The sequence below is a fragment of the Mus caroli genome, unplaced genomic scaffold, assembly GCF_978045245.1.
Source record: "Mus caroli unplaced genomic scaffold, Mus_caroli_1 scaffold_8, whole genome shotgun sequence".
Classification (NCBI taxonomy): domain Eukaryota; kingdom Metazoa; phylum Chordata; class Mammalia; order Rodentia; family Muridae; genus Mus; species Mus caroli.
In genome coordinates, this window is record NW_028227263.1 from 54,025,945 (window position 1) to 54,050,055 (window position 24,111).

At 40.6% G+C, this 24,111-nt stretch overlaps 1 protein-coding gene across 22 annotated transcripts in view; it reads right to left on the reverse strand.

The window, feature by feature from the left end:
• Positions 1-461: 461 nt before the first annotated feature.
• The window catches only part of Dlg2 (discs large MAGUK scaffold protein 2), a 2,003,181-nt gene continuing 1,979,531 nt past the window's right edge, over positions 462-24,111 (reverse strand). For 14 of the 22 annotated variants that reach the window (XM_085841534.1, XM_029479404.2, XM_085841522.1 and 11 more), the window contains 6 exons: positions 21,827-21,877; positions 20,913-21,014; positions 18,427-18,599; positions 11,524-11,633; positions 6,925-7,016; positions 465-5,070 (listed from right to left, as the gene is read on the reverse strand). In XM_085841534.1, coding sequence (XP_085697660.1) covers positions 4,964-5,070; positions 6,925-7,016; positions 11,524-11,633; positions 18,427-18,599; positions 20,913-21,014; positions 21,827-21,877 — 635 coding nt within the window. In that variant the 3' untranslated portion in view covers positions 465-4,963. Of the gene's footprint in view, positions 5,071-6,924; positions 7,017-11,523; positions 11,634-18,426; positions 18,600-20,912; positions 21,015-21,826; positions 21,878-24,111 lie in introns of all 22 variants that reach the window. The other 8 variants (XM_085841521.1, XM_021169152.3, XM_085841536.1 and 5 more) reach the window with 3 other exon arrangements.

Below are 24,111 nucleotides of genomic sequence, written 5' to 3' on the forward strand. Positions count from 1 at the left end.
CATAAAAGAAAAATAACCTTATTCTTAGCATTTTCTGATACTGGGAATTTTTTCTTCATATAGAAGCATGTCTTAGAAAGCCTAACTTTTAATAATTTTAATACATTATTCATTCCTGGAAAAAACTCTGATTAAAAGAATGCAAGATGATAATCAAATATTTAAAAATATGCAAATGCAGTGCTGTCAGTTCCTCTCAGCAGTGCCAATATTTTTCAGTGTAAACGTACTCTGACTGCAATTTTGCTTTGAAATCAGACATAATGGATAAAAATAGAAATGAGTGATTCTCTTATGAAATAACACAATTATGCTTTGGTAGAATATAATTTTGCTATAAAGTAAAAATGTTTTAATATTTTTATAAGAAAAGCACGGCATGTTTATAAACACTCTATCAAGCATTTTTACAATGGGGCCTCCACTGACATCTGGAAACGCAATAAATATTCACGGACACATGGAGTATGAAATATACATCTTGATTTTATAATCGTGTGTGCTTTATTTTTTTACACAAATGGAATGGAAGTGTTGAATATTTACACTTAACAGGAGTGTAAGCTGTGCAGTGCCTCTGTAAACTCCAGCCAGGCAAGGAGTAATTCCCCCTCCCTCCCTTCCCATCCTTCGTTACAGCTTGATGGAGAAACATCCTGTCAGAGAGAAGCACAAAATTGTCATAGTAAAAGGATCTAATGGGTACAACCTGGTGCACTCAGAAGTTAAGATACACTTAGGAAACACAAATTTGAAAAGAAGAAAAGTTTGCCATCCCATTGGGAGTCAACCTTGCCACTTAGCTGTCTGTCCTTGTGAGCTGCAAGGGAGAAACTGTACTCTTTCAGCTGATCTCAGTCTAAATTCGCTGCCTGCCTTAGCTTGTCTTCAGCTGCTACAAGAAACTGCACAGCTGTACGAGAAATGGTTTCTGAAGCACAGGTTTCAGTGAGGAAGAATATTTACAGACTGAAGTGTGTATGTGTTTCCAACATTGACTCTGATCTCAGGTAATGTGTATACATGGTATGCATACCATATATATCATACCCTTAAATAATTAATGCATATCCACAGAATTCTCTAGGGAGTTTCCTGGAAAATCAGTTGTCACAGGAGGAACTCCACATGCTTTAAGGGAACTGATGTCTCCCCAGGAGTGACACATTAGGATAATAAATTTAGCCTTAGTCCTTGACTTAAATGCTTTTGTGTAGGAATTTTAGGCAGGACCAAGACAGGAAAAAAAGATGTCATTTCACTAGCAAGTCCATTCAGTCTCACCAGAGCAATCACCAGCTGAAAAGCTGAGGGGCTTCACATGGAAACGGGAAGAATAATATAGAGGGGGAAAAAAATCTCTCTCCAAATCAGGGCGGTGTCATGGCTTCAGTGAGGTTCGTTAGAATTGTTGTTGGGGCCAGAGTTTGCCTCTGTTGAAAGGAAGCATCCTCAACCTGGGCGGTGCTGGGAATGAGTTCCTGGAGAAGGTCCAGGCGGAGGCTTCCAGGTGCTAGGGGGCCCACAGCTCTTGCATCAGCACTGCTGAGGCAGTGGTGCAGGCTGGCTCCAGGGCAGGGCCTCACACTCAGCTTTTCTTTCTGGGCTGAGTGAGTAAAATGGTGACCCCCAAGTATTTGTGTCATGAGTCCATCGTATGGACTTGCTGTCTGAATCAGCCGTGAGCCCTTTATAGGACAAGGAAACTTAGGAGCGGGATGTACTGATGATCAGAACTATGTGAGAGGAGAAAAGAGGGCCGTCAGGTCTGGGAGGAAGGACTAATAAGGGGAATGGGAGATGGAGAAGTGGGAGATGGATAGAGAAAGACATAGGAGAGAAGAGGGGCAAGTTAAAAAACCCAGGAAGGATAAGAGAGGGTCAAAATGACAGGTGATGAGAGGAGATGAGTGGGAGAAATGAGGAGAAATAGATGAGAGCCAGAGGTATACAGAGCATCCGCTGACTCCGTCCTGAAGGGCTGGCAGTAGGGTCTAAGACAGCTCACAGAGGCACCCAAGTGCAGCTTCACCTAGATGGGCTTGCAAAATGGATAGAGCCAACCCCTGAATTTGGGTCTGGGAGAAAGGGCCTTCAAAGAATAGGCCATCATATCTCATGGAAAAGAGCAATAAGCAAATGCCTCAGCAATAACTGACTGACAGGTGGGATTTCGGTTTTGGTAAAGCTGAGACCCCCATGGTGCTACACATTGTACCAGAGCATGAAAAATAGCACCAGTGACACGATCTGGCACTTTTCCGAAAGGGCCCAGCATGTGAAGGTGACACTGTGCCCCCAGCGAGCCTTCAGATTGGAGAGAGCTCCGGACAAAGTTTGCAGTGTTAGCACCAGTCTGGCCTGAGGCTCCAGGTGCATTTGCACCAGATGTGATCTGGGTGACTCTCATGCCATTTCCATATATGCCATTGGATTTGCTGCAAAATACACCAGTTCTTTGGAGCCATAGAGACCTCAACATTGGGAAGCTCAGGACAACACAACAAAACGGATGAGTGAATTCTATAGGAAAAGACCCTCTCACCAATGTGCTTGGTGATTCGTCAAGCAAATATATATGTATTTATATTTATATAAATCTACATAAAAAATCAGTGCTAATGCTAATCCAGAAGCATCTATACTGGGAAAATAAATAATTATATTACTACAAAAACCAATGGTTTGTGGTTCAATTGGATTGTACTCAGCCACGCAATACTATCAAATGGAAAGCACGTCACACAACTAGAGAAAACATCTACTCATTAATGACAGTCCTCTAAGGTAAATGGTTGCATGCTCAGTGGAGAAACCAAAGAAGTCATCATGGTGGCCTATAAAGAGAGCTGGGATCAGGAATGGCATTCTAGTGGCAGAAAACTTCTGAGAGCTATATTGATGGAAGTTGGCCGTGACCTGAAACTGGTGAGTTGCAGACATGGACACGTCTTTTTAGCATTTTGAGTCCTCTAAGGCTATCTCTAGAAAATTGAGGGGAAAAAAATACATATGACTGCTTGGTACCTCTTCATTTGGCAAAGGCGGCCTCAAGACTATAGGTAGATGCTTACTTTTGTTTTTAACCTTTCTTTGGGTGACTGCAGCTGGGCAGATGGTTAGTTAGTAAAGGATGAATGACCGTTGATTTTGGAAAGAGACTCTCAGTTTTAAGCTCTGATGGTCTAACTTAGAAGAAGCCCCATCACTTTGATGGCTCTGTCTTTTGTTCTTATACTCCAGCCTATGGGCTGGTTGACTGCACAGTGTGGCAGAATCCCTGCCAGGTCTTGATGTACCCCAGAAATAAGGCGATGGGGCTTAATCTGGGCATGCATAGAACCCAGACTTGAGTGGTTATTAATAATACTAAAAAGTCTCTCTCTGAACACCTGGGGCAGAACCAGGGCTGATGACACCATCAGCGCTAAAATGGGAAGCTAACTCTTGTGTTTCAGCTTATAGGCTTTGGGAGGTTTCTCTTTTAAAATCGTTATTAGTATAATTGTTAGAAAAATAAACTTGGTCCAGGTGCAGCCCTAAGGAAGGCAATTCAATTGGTTGAGCTCAAAGCCATAAATCGTCCTTTTCTTGTGGTTCTCTTTGCCCTCTATACTGAAACAAAGTGCGTCCCTCACCACTCCCAACTAGATAACTTCTCTTTTTTCTCTTCCTCAGAGAAATAGTGCATCTTAGGACAGATCTCCCCCCTATAATGCCAACTAGGGCTGTTACAAAACACTTCAATTGCTCTGTGAAACAAAGAAAAGATAATTCTAATGACTTATGGTTTGCCAGAATACTGAATAGTTCTTGAACTGTATGCAAGTAACTAGGAACAATGTTATTTGACTATCTGAGTGGTTGGCTCAGGCTATTTAACTAGAGGAAAGCAATCTTTCCCTTTCAATTATTTGCATGAGTTTGTATCTGAAAAGCCATGGGCTTAGAGAATTGTAACAAAAAATCTCTTCCAAAACTATCCATGAGGGTAATTTATTAAGGAGTGTGTTCCGTAAGAGTGTATCACTAGTGTGCTAGTGTGCATGGGCAGTGTGGGAGGGGAGTGAAAGGGAAGTCTTTGTCAGACCTGGAGGGAACTCAGATGCTCTGAATGGATCATTGGCAACAAAAGGGAGAGTGCAGCCTCAAATTCTTGAATTTGATCATCTGCTGAGAGTGCGTACATTTAGTCTTTCAATGTTTTTTAGTCGTTACAAAATATTTCACAAAACTTTTTAACCTATAGAAATTCATTTCTATACATTTAATATATTTATTGTATAAATTATTCTCATCTTTAGTGCCTTCTTTCAGCTTATAAATGGCAAAATAGACAATTGACAGTCATAAAGCTAGGCCAGGTGGAATCTCCTTCTCTGTAAGGTTAGTCCTCCACTCAGGACACACTTGTCTTTGCTCATGCCAGCTAAGGAAACTAAGCAATCATCCTCCCCTGATAGTATGTCGTCTCCAAAGGGACTCCTTTCTGTTTTCCCTATTTCCTTTGCTTGTTAGCAAATCAAAGGATGTGCATAGTTATAAAATTCGAAGTGTACCAATTACAGAGGTGGGTAAGGGGTAGGTTGGTGAGGTTCAAGTGCTGGCAACTTTTCTTAAAGCAAACACAGAGAGCTCAGCAGCTAAATCGGCTCTGGACATCGGCTGGGGTGAGAAGGCTGCCCATCTCTAGGGCAGAGAGCCCATCAGAGGTTCATCCCTATACCTGGTACTTTGAGCAAACCCAAGCCTTCCTGCATACTGTGATGTCTTTTCCGTCCCACCCTTCGGCCCCTCTGTTTCCTTCATGGCTTCACACAGTTTGTGTTGTACATTCATAAGGATTCACATTGACTGCAAAAACATAAATGCAACAAAAACATAAAAGCCTCCAAGTGTTAGATTATATATATTTTGTTCTTCTAAATGCTCTTCTGTCGTTGTCAGAGGTGCAGTAGCTAATTTATAACTTCTCCTTTGAGGGAATCCAGATGAAAGGTCCAGACTGCTCTTCAATAACAAGCTTGCATTGGTTGTAAATATCTTCTAAGGTATCTCCTTGGACAATAGCTGTTGCAAAGACATAAATAGCAAGGGTTAGGAGGCACTGCCTTGGGGGTGAGGACAGTTATCTCTCACCCAACAGAAGCTGGGATCAGTGGCAGACAACTCATCCGAAAGCCTAATGTCTCCTTTATGTGAGGGGGGAAAATGCAGGTTGTTTACATAAGTGTGGTCACCTCAGTGGTGCTTAAAAATGGCATTCTTTCCATGCCCTAGGTCAGCAATAACTGTGTCCCAATCTTAGCGCTTTCTGTGTTTGTTCACAATTCTAGCAACACCTTGTTTCATGGATGGCCGCTCTGAACCAGGCACTGGAGCAGAAGATACAGTGGTTTCAGACTGAGGCTCCCTGTTTGGCTGTAGAGTTTCTATACTTTAATTAAGACAGAAATTCAGGTCTTGTAGACATGGAAATAGTAAGAGTTTTGAAGGACAAGCTTAGTTAACCTTTTCAGTTTACTGAGAAACACCATTTATTCTCCAAGTTATTTGGTAAATTAGGATTTCTTTCTTTTTCTTTTTTTTTTTTGTCTCACAGAACTATTTATACTGTGAATACCTGATAAGGAACATAAATAAGAGGGAATATAAATCACTAAGCTGTAAATGACTAAGCTACTTGGCTCTCTGAAGATTGGCACACATTTTGTCGCTTCCTTCAGTAAATGCTCTTGTGGAGCTGGGTTTCCTAAACCCGTCAGCACGATCCGTAGGCCCCCAGAGCTTCAAGGCAAATTATTATTGAAGTAGAGTTGACATTATTATGTTTCAAAAACAATCTTCACATCACACTATGGTAATCTACCCGTAAGTGCAAACTATGAGTCAAGTAGTTGTTATTTTTGACTTAATTTTCCCACCTGGGAACTGAACTTGGGTCCTCTAGTGTAGCAAGTGGTCTTAACTGCTGAGTTATCTCTCCAGCCCTTAGATTTTTTCCCACCTGAATCCTCTTTTAAAATCACTCACATTACTAAGAGAAACCTTAATATTAACTCTAGTACAAGTAATTACACAGTGCCATGCTCATGGTGACTTTGGTAGTCAAGGTAACTGCAACAATCTCCTTCTCATTTCATGCCAGTAGTTCATGAGGGAAGTTGTTGTATTGAATGTTATTTTGGAGGATGCTGGGATCAAACGCTGAGCCTTATGAAAGTCACTTTGCTAACTGTGCTACACCTCATACTTAGTATCTTGTTATCAATCATTAAGAATCTGCTGTGAATTAAATTCCCCCAACACAGGTTTCTCTCTGGATTTAGTCAGTGTTTTGTCAGAGCAGAGAAGGAGAGGGAACTCAGGACATCCACAAGAAATTCTTATTCTATTCCCAAAATGTCTTGTTGCCAAAGACATTGTTTTTTTTTTTTTTTTTTTTTTTAAATCAAAGCTATTATTAGTCTTGAAACAGTGTTAACTGAAGCATCTCCAAGTGGGTTTTGCTCACGATGCTGATTGAGGAGATAGGTCTGGAGGTCTTCAAGGCAGAGACTGCAGGATAGTAACTGTTGTAGACACTGCTCATTTTGAGCCTTAAACCATTCGTTTTTAAGTTTTCTGAAAATATTAGGGAGACAGTTTAATGAGGTAGCATGCCTAAGATCTCCTTAATAGCAGGAGATAACTCAGGGCATTTGCTGCTCATGGTTTAGGGCCAGTGGAGAACTGGAAATGAGCTAACTCAGAGAGGAGAGAATTCAGAGCTCTAAACCAAGTGGGTAAGGCAGATAAGAGTAAAGACAGCCTCACCTGGAAGGGTTTGGGGTCTAGCTTCATCAGACATGGAGCCTATTTTAAATACAGCATCAGGCAATTTATCACCTTTTCTTGTAGTACCAGGGCACCAAGGAAACTTACCTGTAAAATATTCTCCAAATTCTTGTTCTAGTTTAATTGCCCGGTCATAAGTTTTCTTGGCTTGTTCCTCTGTCAGACGCTTATTCATCTCCCTGAGAAAATGAGGGTTTGATATTAGGACACAAAGAGAGTATACCAAATTTCCACAATTTTACAATGACCCCTGCAGGAGGCAGAGTTTAATCCTCGTAGCTGTTAAGGCGTCATCTTGGACTCATTGGTGGAACCATTTCAGCCACTGAGGGTTAGGTGCTAGGGTGACCACTCGCCTGGAGGACAGCCTTCATGTGCAGCTCGGGGCTGAGGCAAAGCAGAACTTGTCTTCTTGCTATCTGTGGCCTCTGTTTCCTTCCCTGCAGTCCCTAGAGCAGGATTATAAACTTCCTCTCCAGCAGGCCCTAGAGTATTTAAATGGAGTACTATGTGTCCCTTGAGGTTCCTCCTCATCAGAACAGACTGCCCTTCAACAACCTCTCTGTTGTATTTCTAAACTCAAACTTCCTATGTTGGACATTTCCACATCTCTAAAATACACATAGGGCATGAATTGAAGACACTCTTCCAGAAGTGGTCAGAGGGAGGAAAGATGAGCATCTATCTGGGTTTGTTAGGTAGCACTATACCCAAGAGAACTAGCCTTGTTTCCCGCCTTTATAAAAGGATTAATATCTTGCTTCCATCCCTCTTAACGTCTACCGTTCACCCCCCCCCCCCATGCAAGTCTGATAAGCAGAAACCCACAGAGCTTCCTGAGTATTATGCAGAGTGGAGCAGATGCCAGAGGAGTTCTGTAGCTCTAACTACTCAACTTGTACAAACATTGAGTCATGCCCATAGTGACAAGAACTCTAGACTTCCTGTTCTTATGACCAGATGACAGCACAAGTGTCTGCTGAGGGACTGAACTACACTGGATTCAGAGTCACTGACAAGTGTTGGGACCACAATATTTCCAAATAGGACCATAACTGAGCTACTTAATCAAATGGTGAACTAGGATAGAGGAGCTTGGTCTAGAAGGATCTCTAATGTAGGGTGAAGGGTACAGTCAGATAGAAGGAATAGCCTCTAACCTTTAATACTATTCTAGGATCAATGTGGTTGACAGAAAATAGTTGACTATTTCTAAGTGGTTAATAGGGATTTAGCGTGATCTCAGAATGATTCAAAGTAAAGAATGTTTGAGGATTCTGATCTGTCCATTACATTTTGTATTTATGAATCAAAATATTATACCATATCCCATCAACTCATAGAATTACCACTTGTAAATTAAAATGTATTTAAAAGGTAAAAACAAAAAAAAGAATCCGTGATGGCTGCTTGATTTTTGTTCGGGTGGGAAAATGGATTATAATGGAGTTACGGCTATGACTGTCTTTTCTATTAACCTGGTTTATCATTAACTATGTAGAAGAATGTTGTTTGATCTTCTGGTAACTAAAGTGCGACGTAATCTAGTCTCAAGGATAAGAAGGTGGGAGGAAAATGCATATTTTTCTAATTCTCTCTAAAATCAATTTATTGATTCCTAACCCCATATTGGTATTATCTTCCCAGAACCTCTAGCACTGAAAGTAGAGGTCTAAACCAAATGAAAAGACATTTTGATTGGGTGGTTAGGTACATTTCTGAAAGTATTGGGGCCTTGTATGTCACTTGAACACCAGAGATCCAGGTTTGGAACCCCTAGGCTTAGTCAATCCCTTTCCCAGTGCAATTTATGGGGGCTTGAAGTAGAGAAGGGGCTTCCTTAAGGTTGTCTATAAAGTAATCAGGAGTTTTAGAGTAAACAATTGAGCCCCTTCCTAAACCACAGTCAACCATGCCATATGATACCAAAGCGTGGTACCTTCTGAAACACGGTTATGTGAAGAAAGAAGTCGGACATGGGTTTCGATGTTACTGAGAACTGAAGTACAAAGTAAGATTTCATGAACCTTTGTTGTTATAAGTATTCTCATTGCATTTTACAGAGTTCATACCTAAGCTTCAGGTTCTTTGAGGGAGAAGCCTATGGCTTGTTTATTACCATATGACATGAGCTTGATTCAATAACTGTCAAATGAGTGAGTGAATGACTAAATGGTGAACGAGGGAAATAAATATGGTTATGGCGTAGAGGAACATACAATGCATCATGGGTTCAAAGCCATGAAAGACCATTAGTGGGGATAGGGTACTCAGACATAGGAAAACTTCCCATTGCTATGGGGTAGGTACAGCAGTCAGGAGGCAGCATATTATGAAAATATCTCTTTCACGTACGCCCTTGAATTTATGTTCCTCTTCAGATGCAGCTGTGTGCTTGCTCTCTGTGGATGATGAACAGGAGAGGTAATGTGTGTGATGGTGTGTCACTGTCTCGCTGTGACAGCTGCTATGCTCTTGTTCCAGCTGACCGAGCTTTGCTCCTTCCTGGGGAATGGGCAATTCAAGAGAGCATTGCTCCTGAAGTAAAAGCCCCAGGAAAGAGTGAGCCACAAACAACAGCCTTTAGTAATGAGATTGCAGCAGGCTGAGTGTCAGCATCACTGCAATGGAGATCCATGGATATGGCTACAGCAAATTATGCCAAGGACACTGTCCTCATTGTGGCATCCAGCCTTTGGCATGCTTAGTTTTCCTTGGTGATAAGTGTCTGTGACAGGGCCCTAAGGCAGAACTACATGAATCATCTGGTAGTTATGGAAGGAAGTAGATCTTCCATTGAGCACCAGATGGGCTGTCTCCCAGCGTCACACTGGACCAAAAGTGCCACTGCTCTTGGTCCCTCAGGCTTTCCTTCCCTAGGAAGTCATCCCTCTCTTCTGTGTTTATGATGTGGATTAATTTCTATTTCTGAAATGAGCTTTTATGATGCTGTTCCCAAGAGGAGAGTGCCACTTTTCTTCTCGTAAGATTAACATTGCATGGCTTTGTGTAGCGGTTTACAGACTATAAATCACGTTTATATAATGACATTGTGGTCACTTAACTAACTTTATGAAACACCGCGCACAGTAACTGGTACCGTTAGAACAGCATTTTATCATCAATGCACATTTCCTATGTGGTGATTGGGGTTAATGTTCTTTATGTTTACTTCCTAGTTTTATTTTTCTGTTTTGTCAAAAGCCCTTGTCTACCTTTACTTCTGGGGAGGTACTCTGTTTTTAGGATACAACTCTGGTGGTTTCCCCAGAGGTCAACCATGTGTTTGAAGTTTATCCTCCCAGCTGCCAGTCCAACTACTGTGGTGCAATTTGCAGCTTCATCCTCAGAGGAGACCAAACAGGTAGCTGATATCCTCAGAAAGCAATGGCTTCCATCTCTGGGAATAAGTACCTTCTATTTTTACCATCTTTCCATAAGCATTGTTTTCCAGTGTGCTGTGTATGGTTCAGCCCAACAACATTCTCCCAAGGCCTGCGCTTGCCTCTCCTGGAGGCAGTGCTGAAGCCAGGCTCTTGTAACAGAGGCACCGACCTCATCTCTGGCTTTCTCCAGGAAGCTGCTTATGTGTTTTATGAGGATAACACATTGAATTAGTGATTCATAAAAAGTAACCCTGTATATTTTGCAATAATAATAATATTTCCTGAGCACTTACTATGTACTAAGGACTAAATGAGCCTCTGTGACATCGTTCAACCTTGGGGAGCTCAAGCAACGTGGGCTAAGATTATATGAAGGATCATTGGTTAAAAAAAAGTTGGCCTTATTGTCCACTTTTTAGGTCTCTGCTTGCTGCCTCTTTGCTCTGCAACCATTACCTACAGTAGCCTCACTGCTGTGTGGGAACTGTCAGATCATGGATATCTGCCTAATTTGCTGACTGGTTTTGAAGAGAAGTATTTTACTAGACCTTTGAAAATGCCTTGAAACAACATCAGAACCATGTTTTCCCCACACTTATGTATTTATATAGATGTGGAGATGATGAATTAAGGATATAGTCATGTCACTAGGGAAGGCTCCGTGAAGAACCAGGGTCTGCATGTCTTAGGGTAGAGTCAGAATTTTATTAAAGGCAATGTGGAATGTCAATGGAAAATTCTGAAATATTCTTTGTATCCTTTATAAAAACAAAATAACACATTTAAAGATTTACCTGTGAAACTGTTCTCAAAGTTAAGAAACAATACAAAGACGATAGTCTTCTGTGATTGATAAAAACTAAAATGGAAGCTAAAATAACTGCCCAATCCCTCCATAAACCTCTTAGACCAAATGAAGCTGCTAACAAATAGAAAATGTGAAGGTGAAAACAATTTGGAAAGTAGTGAAGAGTTATTGACTCAAAAAGCTTAATATATATACAATTAAGTATATATTTGATAATATAAAATATATAAATAATATTCATATTTGTAACATATTTATAACAAAATTATATAGTAAGTATATTTAACAAATATTTAACAATATAAAATAATATAAGTATATAGTAATATAATACAAAATAATACTTTATAAATCTATTATCTATATGTTAAAAAAGGAAAAGGCTTAATGATCACACTGGCATTCCAATCTGAAAGCCTTTATGACAAACTCTGCTGTCGCTCACTGTGTGTTCAGAGCAGGGTTCTGGATGAGGAGTTATCCTCTACTTACATCAGAGGTTCCAGAGACTTGGGCTTTATGAAGATGGCAATGGGATAGAGCTGGGCGACTTGTAACCGTTTAATAGCATTTCCTGATACATCAAGTATACAGTGCTTGCCCTGGTAGAAAGATAAGAAAAATACCAGGTTAAAAATATCAAGAAAAATGGCCAGTGTCCAATGAAATAAAATAAAGCATGTTTTAGACACAGGTATGAAGCATTAGGTTTCTAAAGACTGGGAAAAATCCCACTTGAAAGAATAATTTGAAGTGTGAGGTAGGTATTACCGACTGTGTTTTACAGGAGAAAAGACTAAACCTTAGGGACTATTGACCAATGACTCCAAATTCCCTAGTAGGAAGACTGAAGCCCAGCTTTTGAGCATGGGTAGAACTGGTAGTTGGAGTAGACATTTCATCATTTTAACCAATGTTAAACCTGGAGGAATGGTGATCGTAGGGGCCTTGAGCAATTCTATACACTCGCTCAGGGCTTATGTGCATTCTATCTTGATACATACATGATAGAAGGCAGACACAGAAGAAACCTCCAGTTTGATATGGTTCCATGCTGACTCTTTCAGTGAGTATGTACAGTTGCTCTTTAACAGATACAGAAAGCCTACTCCTTTATAACACACCTCATTTAACTTGGCTTCCAAAGCTGTGGATGCTCAGTGCCGGGAGCTACTTCATAAAATATTTCTGGGAAAGTACAATGATTTGCCACATCTCCTTCTACCTCCTGGGGAGAAATGGCCTTATTACTTTGAGGCTAAGAGAACTTTACACAAGAAAATGTATGTTTATGTAGATAGGCACCATCCTAAGTCAGTAAAACATGGAAAGTGCCCATTATCTGTGTAAGATGAAGAGTTCAGAGAGTGCTTGAATACTTATGAGAAACACCAGGATGCTCCACGCCTTATCGCTTAAGGAATACATCCAAAGGTTGCTAGCTGTGAAGCACATTGGTTACATGAAAGGTGTAATGCTGTTTCCTTATGCACTAGACAGTATTCTTCTCAGTCAATGCAGGCCGTGTTTACATGTTCAAAGAGGAAAATAGATGGCAGCTTTCTAGGTTGCTTACTAGAAACAATCCATATAGCTTGATAGTCTACCTGCTGGGAAGAAGAAACTAGAAGTATTCTAGTATGTTCTCAGACATTAAACTTCCTAATGTTATGTTTGTGAAGGTTTCGATTCTATCTGTTAACAGGGTTCAACATGATATTTCCAGATATGCTTACTATGTGCACTGATCAAGTCAAATGTACTCTTTCTACCCTTGCCTAATCAAACACATTCCTTGGTTCTTAGCAATTACTATTCTTTGAGGTAAGTACTGTCTAATATTTGAAAATGAATATGTAGAACTTGTCTTAGTGTGAATAGCTTATATCACCTATGTAACATCCCCTGGATCCATTCATTGTGCTGCAGATGATAGGTTATCTATCTATCTATCTATCTATCTATCTATCTATCTATCTATCTATCTATCTTAGATTTTCTTTATTTGCTTCACACACCTAGGTTGATTCTATATCTTAGCTATTAGTAACATTGCCATCAGTACCATAGATTGGAAAATTTTCTTTGATAGGTTGATTTTATATCTCTTGAATATGTAGCTAGCAGTAGGACAGATAGTTCAAGTAGATCTAGTTTTAGTTTTCAAGATTTATTGTTTTTAATTAAGTGTATGCATGTGTGTTTGTGTTGGGTATGTGGACATCTTTAGGTGCTGGCAGAGGTCAGAGACATTAGATTCCATGGAGCTGGAGTTACAGGTGCCTGACAATTATAGGTGCTGGGAATCCAATTCGGGTTTTATTCAGGAGCCAGAAGAATGCCTAACTGCCATCTCCCCAGAACCTGGCTTTGGTCTTTAAGTTTTGCTCACAATGGCTATGATTGTTCTCATACTCCCTACACAATACCAGCATTTCTTTGCCTTTTTATCCTCCTAGCACTTCCTTTGCTGTGTACAAACTTTTTAGTTTGATGTAATTTTATCTATCCATTAGGAAAAAAAAAATGTTTCCTGGGTCATTAAGGCCTTATCCAATATCTTGAAGTCCTTTTTTTCCCCTAGAAGTTAAGGAATTTCTGGTCTCCCATTTAGCTCCACAATCCCCTCTCACAAGATATCTATCTATACAGGATGAAATGAGGTTAAGTTTCATATTTCTGCATGAAGGTATCCAGTTTAAAAAGTATGATAAAGGAGAATTGAATAAACTATCTTTTTTTTTTTCAGTATTTTGGGTACTTTTATTGAGAACAGTTGGCTCTAATGTGTTGGTTTATTTCAGCAAACCTAGCCTGTTCCATTGGCCTGTGTGTCTGATATTTGGTCTAAATCAAAATCATTCTTGCTTTAATTAATCTGGCTATACTCCATCTCTTGAGCTTGAGAATTGGAATCTTTGTTCTTTTTGCTTTGGCTGTTCTTCCTTTCCTTTCCTTTTCTTTTTTTGTTTTTGTTTTTTTGAGACAGGGTTTCTCTGTATAGCCCTGGCTGTCCTGGAACTCACTCTGTAGACCAGGCTGGCCTTGAACTCAGAAATCCGCCTGCCTCTGCCTCCCAAGTGCTGGGATTAAAGGCGTGTGCCACTACTGCCCAGCTTGTTCTTCCTTTTCTTATGTGTGTGCTTCACTGTATTGTGACTTTGGCTTGTATATTATTTACTTTTCTTGTTGCTCCAATACAAGAGCAGACAGAAACAAATTAAATCCATCATGGCGGAGAAGTCCTGGTGGCTGGAGCAGGAGGCAGCTGGTCACAGATAGGAAACAGAGAGAGGTGACTGCTGGGGCTCAGCCTTTTCTCCTTTTCTCCAGTCTGGGACACCAGGGAACAATGCTTCCATATCAATTAAACTGGTCTGAATAATCTCTTGCAGACCTGCCAGGAGGTTTGTTGCCATGGTGATTCTAAATTCCATCGAATTGGCAATCAAGATTACTGAGGATAGGTAGTGTGGACATTGTAGCAATATTAATTTCTCTAGTCCATGAGCATAAGAAGTCTTACCATTTTTTGACTCTTCAATATATTTTAATCATACTCAGTCTTTTTTATCCTCCCTGGTTTCACTCCAATGGCTAATAGGTCTCTCTCTCCTTCCCAACAGGCCTCTTCTACTTAGTGAGTTTGAAGAGGGCTGATTATAGAAGCACAGTTAAAGTGGTATTTGCAAGAGCATGGGAAGCTTATGTGTGACTACAACACTGAAGAAACTTTCTATCTCCCCTGCAACCATTGATTGTCTCTGGATCTTTAGAGAGAAGTGGGGTCTCATAAGCCCCCTTTGGGAGACATTTTATTATCAGTTTAGATATCATTGCTTGTGATTGCTGTATTCAAAGTTTTTATGTTCTCACAGTTCAATTTTGATAAGCAGCCATATGTATCCAGAAAAATTTCCTTGTCATAGAGATTTTCTCGTTTATTACTATACAGTTTTTCCTTAAAATTTCCAGTGTTCCTTTGCATTTCTGAGGGGCATAGGATGGGGTGTCTCCTGACTCACCTCTGACTTTTAGTGACGTCATCTCTCTTTTCTTGTTGAGTCTAGTTTATATTCTGTCAATTTTACTTTTTAAAAGCTAACTCTTTGGTTTAGGAATCCTTTGTATTGTCTCTGTAGTCTCTGTAGCATGCGCTTCTCACATAACTGCATTTGCTATTTGTTTCCTCTTACTAATCTTACTTGGTGTTCTTGCTTCTTTAGTTAGTAACTTGTTTGGTTACTTATTGGAAATCTGTTTTTTTTTTTTTTCTTTTCTAAGTGGCTGCTCACTGTTAGTTCTCTTCTTTCCTTTCCTTTCCTTTCCTTTCCTTTCCTTTCCTTTCCTTTCCTTTCCTTTCCTTTCCTTTCCTTTCCTTTCCTTTCCTTTCCTTTCCTTTCCTTTCCTTTCCTTTCCTTTGTTATATCCTTGGTTTGTTGCATTGTTAACTTCAATTACTTTAGGGGGATATTTACATGTTTTTCTGGAGTCAATCCTGTCTTCATTTATAAAATTTCTTTTAATGTTTGCTTCTAGTGTTCTTCATTTTCATGACACATCCAGAGTAACATTTCAATGTCTTTGAATTTGAGTAGAATTGTTTTGTGAATGTCTGTTCTATCAATTTGACTAATAATATAGTTTAACTCCATTGATTTTGTTTTTCCTTTTTGGTCTGGATGATCTTATTCCATTGATGGAAGTAGGGTGTTGATATCTCTACTACTACTGTATTAGAGCCTGACTTTACATCTCTAACTGCTATTGTAGTTGAGCCTCACTCATGTCTCTACTGCCACTATTTCAGAGCCAGGCTTATAAAAGTGAGCCCTCTGACATTAGTTGCATGTAGATGTACAATCTTTATATATTCTTCTTGAATTACTCCCTTAAGTACTATATAGTGATGTTCTTTGTCTTTCTTTACCTAGCCTCTCCCCATGTAGAGTCTTGATTTGTGGTCCAGGCTGTCCTGGAACTTTCAATAGCTCTGAAATGCTGAGGTTACAGCAGGCATCAGCACACCTGGCTTAGGTTTTGCTTTTATCCTTTTTTGGCTTCTGTGAAGGCTAACAGTCATGAATACCTCCATGTTTCCTGCTTCTGCTGAGTATCCAGTTCTCTTTAATTTTTAAAGGCTAATCTTGCTAGGTACAGTTTTTTGTCTTCCAACTTGGGCCATCTCACTGTGTTCCTTGTTACACAATAGAATTTTTGTTTAGAAATCTGCTGTTAGTCTATGATAATCATCTTGCCATTTTTCTAGCAGCTTAAAAAATTGTTTTGTACTTTTGGTATCCTGTTTACAATGTTCTGCAGTAAGATTGTATTTTGGTCATACTTATTTTGGGGCCCTAAAAGCCACTTATGTATAGTTTTCTTCTGTAACCTGAAGCTCCCTCCCATCTTCTGTGCTTTATCTTATTTTTTGTTTGACTGGGGCAAAAAACAAAAAACAAACAAACCATGTCTTACTATTTATATAATCGTTATCTGTTTGACCTAATCAGTTGTTGAGGCTATTGACTGCAATTTTTTTTAAGTTTAAAAAATTATTTTATGTATATGAGTTTTTGCCTGGTTAGCAATAGGTGTTTCCTCTGGTATTGACGATGTTATTTCTAGCAAAGATCTGGGACATTTCTGGTTCTCTGGTAATGAGATTCTAAATCATTTTTCCACTGACCAGTCATATGACCCCAGGTGCTGCATGGAGAGAGGGGGACAGCAGAATGCAAACAATCCTCCTTGCTGCTGTTCCCTGCCAGTCTTGACAAGGTATAGGGGCGGGTAGCAAAGTGACGAGCGTGCATGAAGGCAGAAGCAGGAGTCATGGTGCTCTTTGCTTCTGTGTAAGTCATGGTGTCTGCCCAGGAGCAGGACCTTAGCCAGTGTTGATGATGGCACAGCTGAGGCTGTGGTTGTTGTTTTTCTTTTTCAGCTCTAGTGCCCACCTAGGAATGAGGATGAGCGGGACATCTTTGGACAAAGGTTTTGCTTTGATGCTCCTACCCTTGGTTGCCTATGGGCAAATTGACAGCTACATCAGAAGTTTTCAAGCACCACTTAGTGCCTGCCTTTAGTCCTGGCACTTGCATGAAGCCACACATGATACAGGACATCTCCTAATGAGAGAACCAATCTACTCCCTGCCTATGCCTTAATACCCATTACTTGCAGTGTGGGTTATTCAGGAGGCTTAGGACACAGCCACTCTGCTGGGTTAAACTGAATTCACAAGGCAGCTACTCCTACCCTGGTAGAGTGGATGAATGTTGGGGTTTCAAGAAAGGAGAAAAAAAAGACTTTCTGACTTCAAGAGGAGTCCAAATTCATACAGAAACTCTTTCCCCTAGGTGGCTCCTGGGTCTGGCATGTTAGATGTCTTTTGGGGAAAGGTAGAAAATCCTTTTCCAAAACAAGGCTACTGTACAGATCTCAGGTTGTTTATCTAAAAGGAATTTTCCAGGAGGTAGAATTGCCAGCATCTACACTGCAGGGTTTGCTGAGCAGCTCTTTTTATCTCTTTCTCCTGCCTGGAGGACACCCTCCCCGCACCCCTCTCCCCCCAACCCCCTGCACACCCTGGCTTTGGAGATGCTCTTGGTAAAAATGTCTTGTTTTCTTTCATGCTGTTGTCCCAGGTCTATCAATCTTCCATGCGTCTCTTCTTTCTTTCTGATTTCCAGTTTGCTCTCACCCCACTCATCTTAAAAACAGAACTATATATCTACTATGTTGGGTCTCTGTGGAGGAAGTGAGTTGCTTAATTCGTCAGTATAGCAAAAGGCAGGTAACATCGAAAGGAGGGGCCACACTGAGTCAAACAGCAGACAATTGTTTTCCTCCTATGGAGTATTCATACGTCGCTCTAGGAGATAGGCTCTATGTATGGGAAGATCTTAAAGGCACAGGAAAAGTGGGTTCCTATCCTAGACTCCCTTCATTATTCCCCTCTTTTCCATACTTCTGCTATTGTCAAGAAGAAGGAAACTGCTGTATCAATGCCCCTTCAAAGTCAAATTTTCTGGGAACAAGACCTTCTCTCATCAAGCTTCCTTCCACCATGACAATTCTAAGTTTTCAGAGGAAAAAGAAAAAGCCCTCAGCATATCCAGCATAGTCAGTCTTATTAACATGAGTCGGAGAGTGAGGCAGGAACAAGCCAGTTCCCCATAATCTGCCGGTGTTAACTGTTTTTGGTTAATCACTGTCCTCTGTTCCTTTCATCTGCAAGTCAGCCAGAATATTATATTTAATTTAAAGATTAATGACAGTTCTTTAAGGTAAGTCTCTGCATGGATGTTAATTTGCAATGAAGAAGGAGCAATGACCAAAGCAGTGTGCTACCAGAAATCTTTCGGTGAGTCGTAAGAGGATCGGCAAACGTACCCTTTCTGCTACAAATCTCACAGACTGCACACTGGTTCCGTATAAATTGTCATTGTACTGGCCAGCTTCTATGAATTTGTGCTCTTGGATATCTTTCTCCATTTGTTCTCTAGAAATGACAAAGTGATAGTCTCTGCCGTCGACTTCGTAGTCACGCTTTGGCCTCGTAGTATCTTTAAAAAGAAGAAACGATGAAAAGTGAGACACAGTTAGAATTCCGACCGGTTTTCCAGGTAGTATTGTCTCCACTCGTCCTTCATCACAGATACATGGATATATGTCATATGCAATGTGATGGTCCATGCCATAGCAATGAGTCACAGTCTTACCATCCTAGATAAGCAATGATCTAACAGGACAAAATACAAGAGCTAACTTGTTTCGGGTGTCAGCAGACGAAGCACAGCTGTAATTATAAGGGATGAGAACCATGTGAGGGCAAATCTTTATCCTTCCTCTTTCCCTCAATGCTGTGTCTAAGTGGAGAGTCCAGAGGCCTCTCAGTATTAGAAGATACTGCCATTCATATAAAATTGGGCATTTGGAGTAGGACAAAGAGCCACATATCAGAAGGCTTGAGGCCTGTCTTCACAGCTCTAAAAGCAAGTTGCAAGTACAACAAGCTGATCTGTCAGTACATTATTGCTTTCTACAAACAAAATACTCTGTAAAGGAAGATAACACAATCCAGACTCTCATCAGGACAGCACCACACCCAAGGGTGAACTGACACTCATGTGACTCTATCACTCTGAAGGATTCAGAAGCAAGAAGGTCGGGAGTTCCAGACCAGCAGAGACCACATACTGAGATCCTGTCTCCAAATAACCACTGCCTCAAAATATATAACACTACAATACACAGAACAAATTAGATTATGAAAGACACAAGAAAATGTGACATAAGATTATGAATATGTTTAGGGGCTTACATTTATGTAGACTAAGAGAGTCATAGTTCAGGTGGGACCAAAAGTCAGCAAATCTAACAATTTCATGTTAATATTCTGTTAAGATAAAGGGGAAATAGCTACATAGCTTCTTTTTTATTGGACATTTTATTTACATTTCAAATGTTTCCCAGATTCACCCCCAGAAACTCCCTATCCCATCCCCCCTCCCCCTGCTTCTATGAGGGTATTTCCCCACGCACCCACCCACTCCTGCCTCCCTGTCCTCAAATTTCCCTACACTGGGGCATTGAATCTTTGAAAGACCAATGCCCTCTCCTCCCATTGATGCCTGACAAAGCTATCCTCTGCTACATATGCAGCTGGAGCCATGGCTCCCTCCATGGGTACTCCTTGGTTGGTGGTTTAGTCCCTGGGAGCTCTGGGGTGTCTGGTTGGTTGATATTGTTGTTGTTCTTATGGGGTGGCAAGCCCCATCAGCTCCTTCAGTCTTTTCTCTAACATGCTATATAGCTTTAAAAAGAATATATACCCAACCTTCAAATCAGTTTTTTTCTAAATATTTATCTTAAAATTGATCAAAAGGTAAATAAATATATTCACTATAGTGATTTATAACACATAATTATATTTTATCCTAGCCCACTATATTAAAAAGGAAAGGACATTTAAAAGGTCTATACATTTTTTTGTGACTATAATTACTTTTAGTCATTATATAACATCTTAGATTTAAAGATTTAAATACATGAAAATGTACTGAAAAGAAGAATGATTTTATTTCTGGGTATTAAGTGGGATTATGTATTTTTTCAGCTTCTTGGCTAACTTTTAAAAAAATTCTGTATAATCAATATGTATTTATTACCATAGAACGGTGCAATTGATGAAAGAAAAATGGAAAAAGAAAACGGAATGTGTGTGCAGGGCACAGGGGGAAGTGTAATAAGGTTTGCGTTCCTCTCATTTAGTTCTCTCCAGAGTGGCAGCTCAGCTGGGCAGATGCTGCGAACAAGCTTTCCCTTAGCCCTTCCCACCTGAAGATGATACATATTATATATTATACATAATATTAATATACACTATATAATATATTATAAATATATAATATATAAAATCCTTGATAACCTGGTACTATGAAAACACACGAGAGCAAAACTGCTTGGCTTAAGGACTGACACTTTGTATTAAGTCATTCAGAGACAATTTCAATGTCTGGTTTCAATTTCAATTTTGCTTCTTATTACTCCTACAGATGCTACAGTGGCATTTCAACCAATCTCGGAGAACTCAGAGGCTTATAAATAGCTTGTTGTTTGTTTTAAGTGTTAGGAGAGATTTCAGGATGTCTTATCTTCTGTCTGGGGATGGAGGTCAGTCCTTATCAACAGAAAACAATATGTGTGACAGCCTAGATGAAAAGAGCTGGGCGGATCCACCAAGTCCAGTGTTCAGATAATGGGTAACTGATGACATACGAATCACACCAGAGATTCTTCTTGAAAGGGAAGGATTATATTTGATCATCCACCAAGGATTCCAGCTCTAGCCCACAGAAGAGAAAAGCGATACTTACGAGGCACACAGGAGCCAAATTTATCAGGAAATTCAGATATCAAGTCATCATTGATTCGATCCTTCATGGGGCCCAGGATAATCACTGGCCGGGTGTAGTTTACTGTAGACAGAGAAAGGAAAATGCAGTTGAGGAGGGAGATTTAAAACCCTGCAATGTGGATGCAGTCCTGCACTTCTGCAGAAGTGATTCTTCATGGCAAACTGCCAGCAACCAAGATGTGCTAAGGCCTTAACCTGGGGTAAATTACCCATAAAGCCCTGCATACAGAAATGCATGTTTAGCCCTCAGCATGTTGACTCTGCTGCTTTCTGGAATTGACTAACAGAGAATAAAGCAGCTACAGCAGCTGCCAATGAAAAGGTTTAGGAGTTTTTCTGCTTACAGATTTTAACTCTAAGTCAAAAAACCTAGATTTAGGGAACCTAGGAGAAAAAAACAAAACAAAACAACCAGGTTTTCAGCCATTGTTACTAGTAGAGACACTTCATGGGTCTGTACTCATTGGGGGCTTCCTGATTCTTTTGTGTTTTAGAAGGTATTTTAGTCAATTTGGTGTAACTCCCCAGCTGATGCTTCAATTTTCTCTGTAACATCTCTATAGGTCACCATCAGCCTCTGTATGAATGTCTCCAGAGAGACAGACTCAGACTCCTGAGGCAGTCTGCAGGTGGCCTGCCTCTGAGCTCTGCTAGGGAAACTGGGCTGGCAGCAGCTGCCCTGAGCTCTTCCCAGCCACTCCTCCAGCTTAGGTCCTTAAGTGATTTGAATATGTGCCTTCTTATTGAGACCACCGAAGGACTGTTCTGTCTACCAGGGAGCAGTTGCTGAGCCTGCATCTGAGTATTAAGCGGAGTTTGGTGTCACCTGTCATAGCCTGGAAATCGGGAACATGGGCATGCCAGGAAACTTACTTTCCTGCCTCGTGACAGGTTCATAGGAAAGAATGAGATCTTCTTGTCCTCCTGAGAAGAAAAGAAAGGAAAATTACAATTGACAAATGACCAGCCACCGTGACAGCTACAGTTCCTGCTTCAAAACACAGGAAATGCACAGTTGAGGGTTAAGTTTTCTTGTGCTCTCTCCTTGAACCATTCAAAATTCCCTCCATCTTCATAAAACTCTGGTGTCTAGTTATCGCACAGTTGTAACTGTGTGATAACGGGCTGCTAGCCCTCTGCAGTGAGGCAATGAAGAGAGTGCTTTTTATCTGACATTAGAAATGGAGTGCAATGCCTCCACACCAAGTATTATGAATAAAGCCACTTAGCAATGGGTCCATCCAATAATTTTCAAGCTACTTTGTTAGAATTTCTGATTCTTTTAATTAATCTCCTATTTTATTTTTCTAAGCATGTGGTCCAAAAGCAAGTGTCTATTTCATTTAAGACATAGAAACTTTGTCAGAGTATTATTACAGGATGCTAGAGGTTTAGTCTAACACGGAGTCACCAGCAAGCTGTCCTAGGTCAGTTAAATTAGATTCAAACAGAGGACACTGAGGCTATAGCTGTGGGGCAGAGCATGAGCTTAGCAAGTGGGAGACCCTGCTTCCAGTCCTGGTCTTTGCTCCAACTTGAGAAGTGTGTCCTAGACTGTTAGGATCGCTGCTACTTGTCTTGAAGCTTCAGGACGGGAACTAAGGGCAGCAATGCTTTTCTAGGATTCCTTGCATGTCCTGTGCTTCAGGGTTGACCTTGAGTCAACTTTGGCAATAGTTTTAAATCAAATTTATACACTAGATCAACTAGTTGGTCAGGGGTTGTCTCAGCTCGGCTGCAAATCCCAGATGTTCTGCTCCTATATTTGTATTAGGTTTAGTGTTGAACAACCTTGGTGTGAGGATAGGTTAGGGATATTGAAAACAATTCAGTATCTGTTGGAGGAGGTTTGGGGTGGGAGATTGTCTTGTCCAAGGCCAAAAGACAGTGAATCTCATTGCTTTATACTGTACTACAGAGTCTATAGGTTGACCATCCCAGACATACTTAGTCTGCCAATAGGAGTCTCTCTTTCATAGCTTCAGCACCAGGGGAAAGCGAGCTGTTTTCATAAAAGGTGGTAACTGCATGGATGGCTTAGATACCTGCAGGTGACTTAGGTAGTTATTATATGTTACTGGAGCCTTGGTAGTGGTAAGAAATGGCTGCCAACCTAAGTCATTCTTTACATCTACCTTGAAGAGAACTTGCTGTTGGGATTGGCCCTGCTAGGCCACCCTATATCCTGAAGGTACAATAAGACTCAAAGTCTTTCCTAAATGGCACATGCCCACACTTGCCCTAGAAATGCTTAGGAGGCATCCTTAAGTCTGAGAAAAGGGAGCTGGTGTGGGACCATTCAGGATTTTGTGTATTCTGAGAAAGAATGATTCCCTGCAACTAAATTAAACTACACAAAATCAGAGTTTAGATGGGGAAAAAAAAAGACTGATGCTAAAGCCCCAGTCTTCTGATCTGGAGATCCATCGCAATTCACAAGATGGGTGGAAAAATGTACAGAGAAAAGGTTGGAGTGAGAGTAGCATGGGTCCTTAATGGTGGCAACAGACTCCAACTTTATAGGGAAGGCTTGGGAACTATCATCAGAGTCCTAATAGTGAGATAAAGCTTCAGGTGTCAGGTGGTCATTGTCAGAGTCTGACCTCTACATTGGTCAGAGCACAAAGGCACAGTCCCATCCATCACTGTGATTCCAGCGCTTAAAGATGACAGAGAACTCACTCTGTGATTTCCGTTGTGAAAAACAAGATGAGTAATGAGTGCAGGGAAAGGTTCTGCTCTGCGTGTCTGTGAATACAATCCCTTCACTTTGGGAAATACAGTTTCCTCTAAATAACCGCAACACGTCACGCTTCTGTTTGGATCTTTTTTTCCAGTCATGCTGCAGATCACCCCAATGGGATCTTCCGGACACAAATCTTAAGTGACATCTGATGTCAGTCTGTGTCACGTGTGGTTCAGAAAACCGGGACAAGCACAGCTTTTCTTTCATGAGAGAATTATTTGTCCTCGGCTTTGTGGTATGCTTCTTATGGAGGGAACTGGTTTTCATTCCAAGCAGTAGTGCTGCCAGGGAGTATCATGTCATTCTCTGTGATTGTTATGGCCCTGTGCAAGCATGCACTGTGTGTGCATCGGAAGCTAGCAATGAAGAGAGAAAAAAGTGCATGTCTCCATGCCATTCTTGAGGGCCTTTG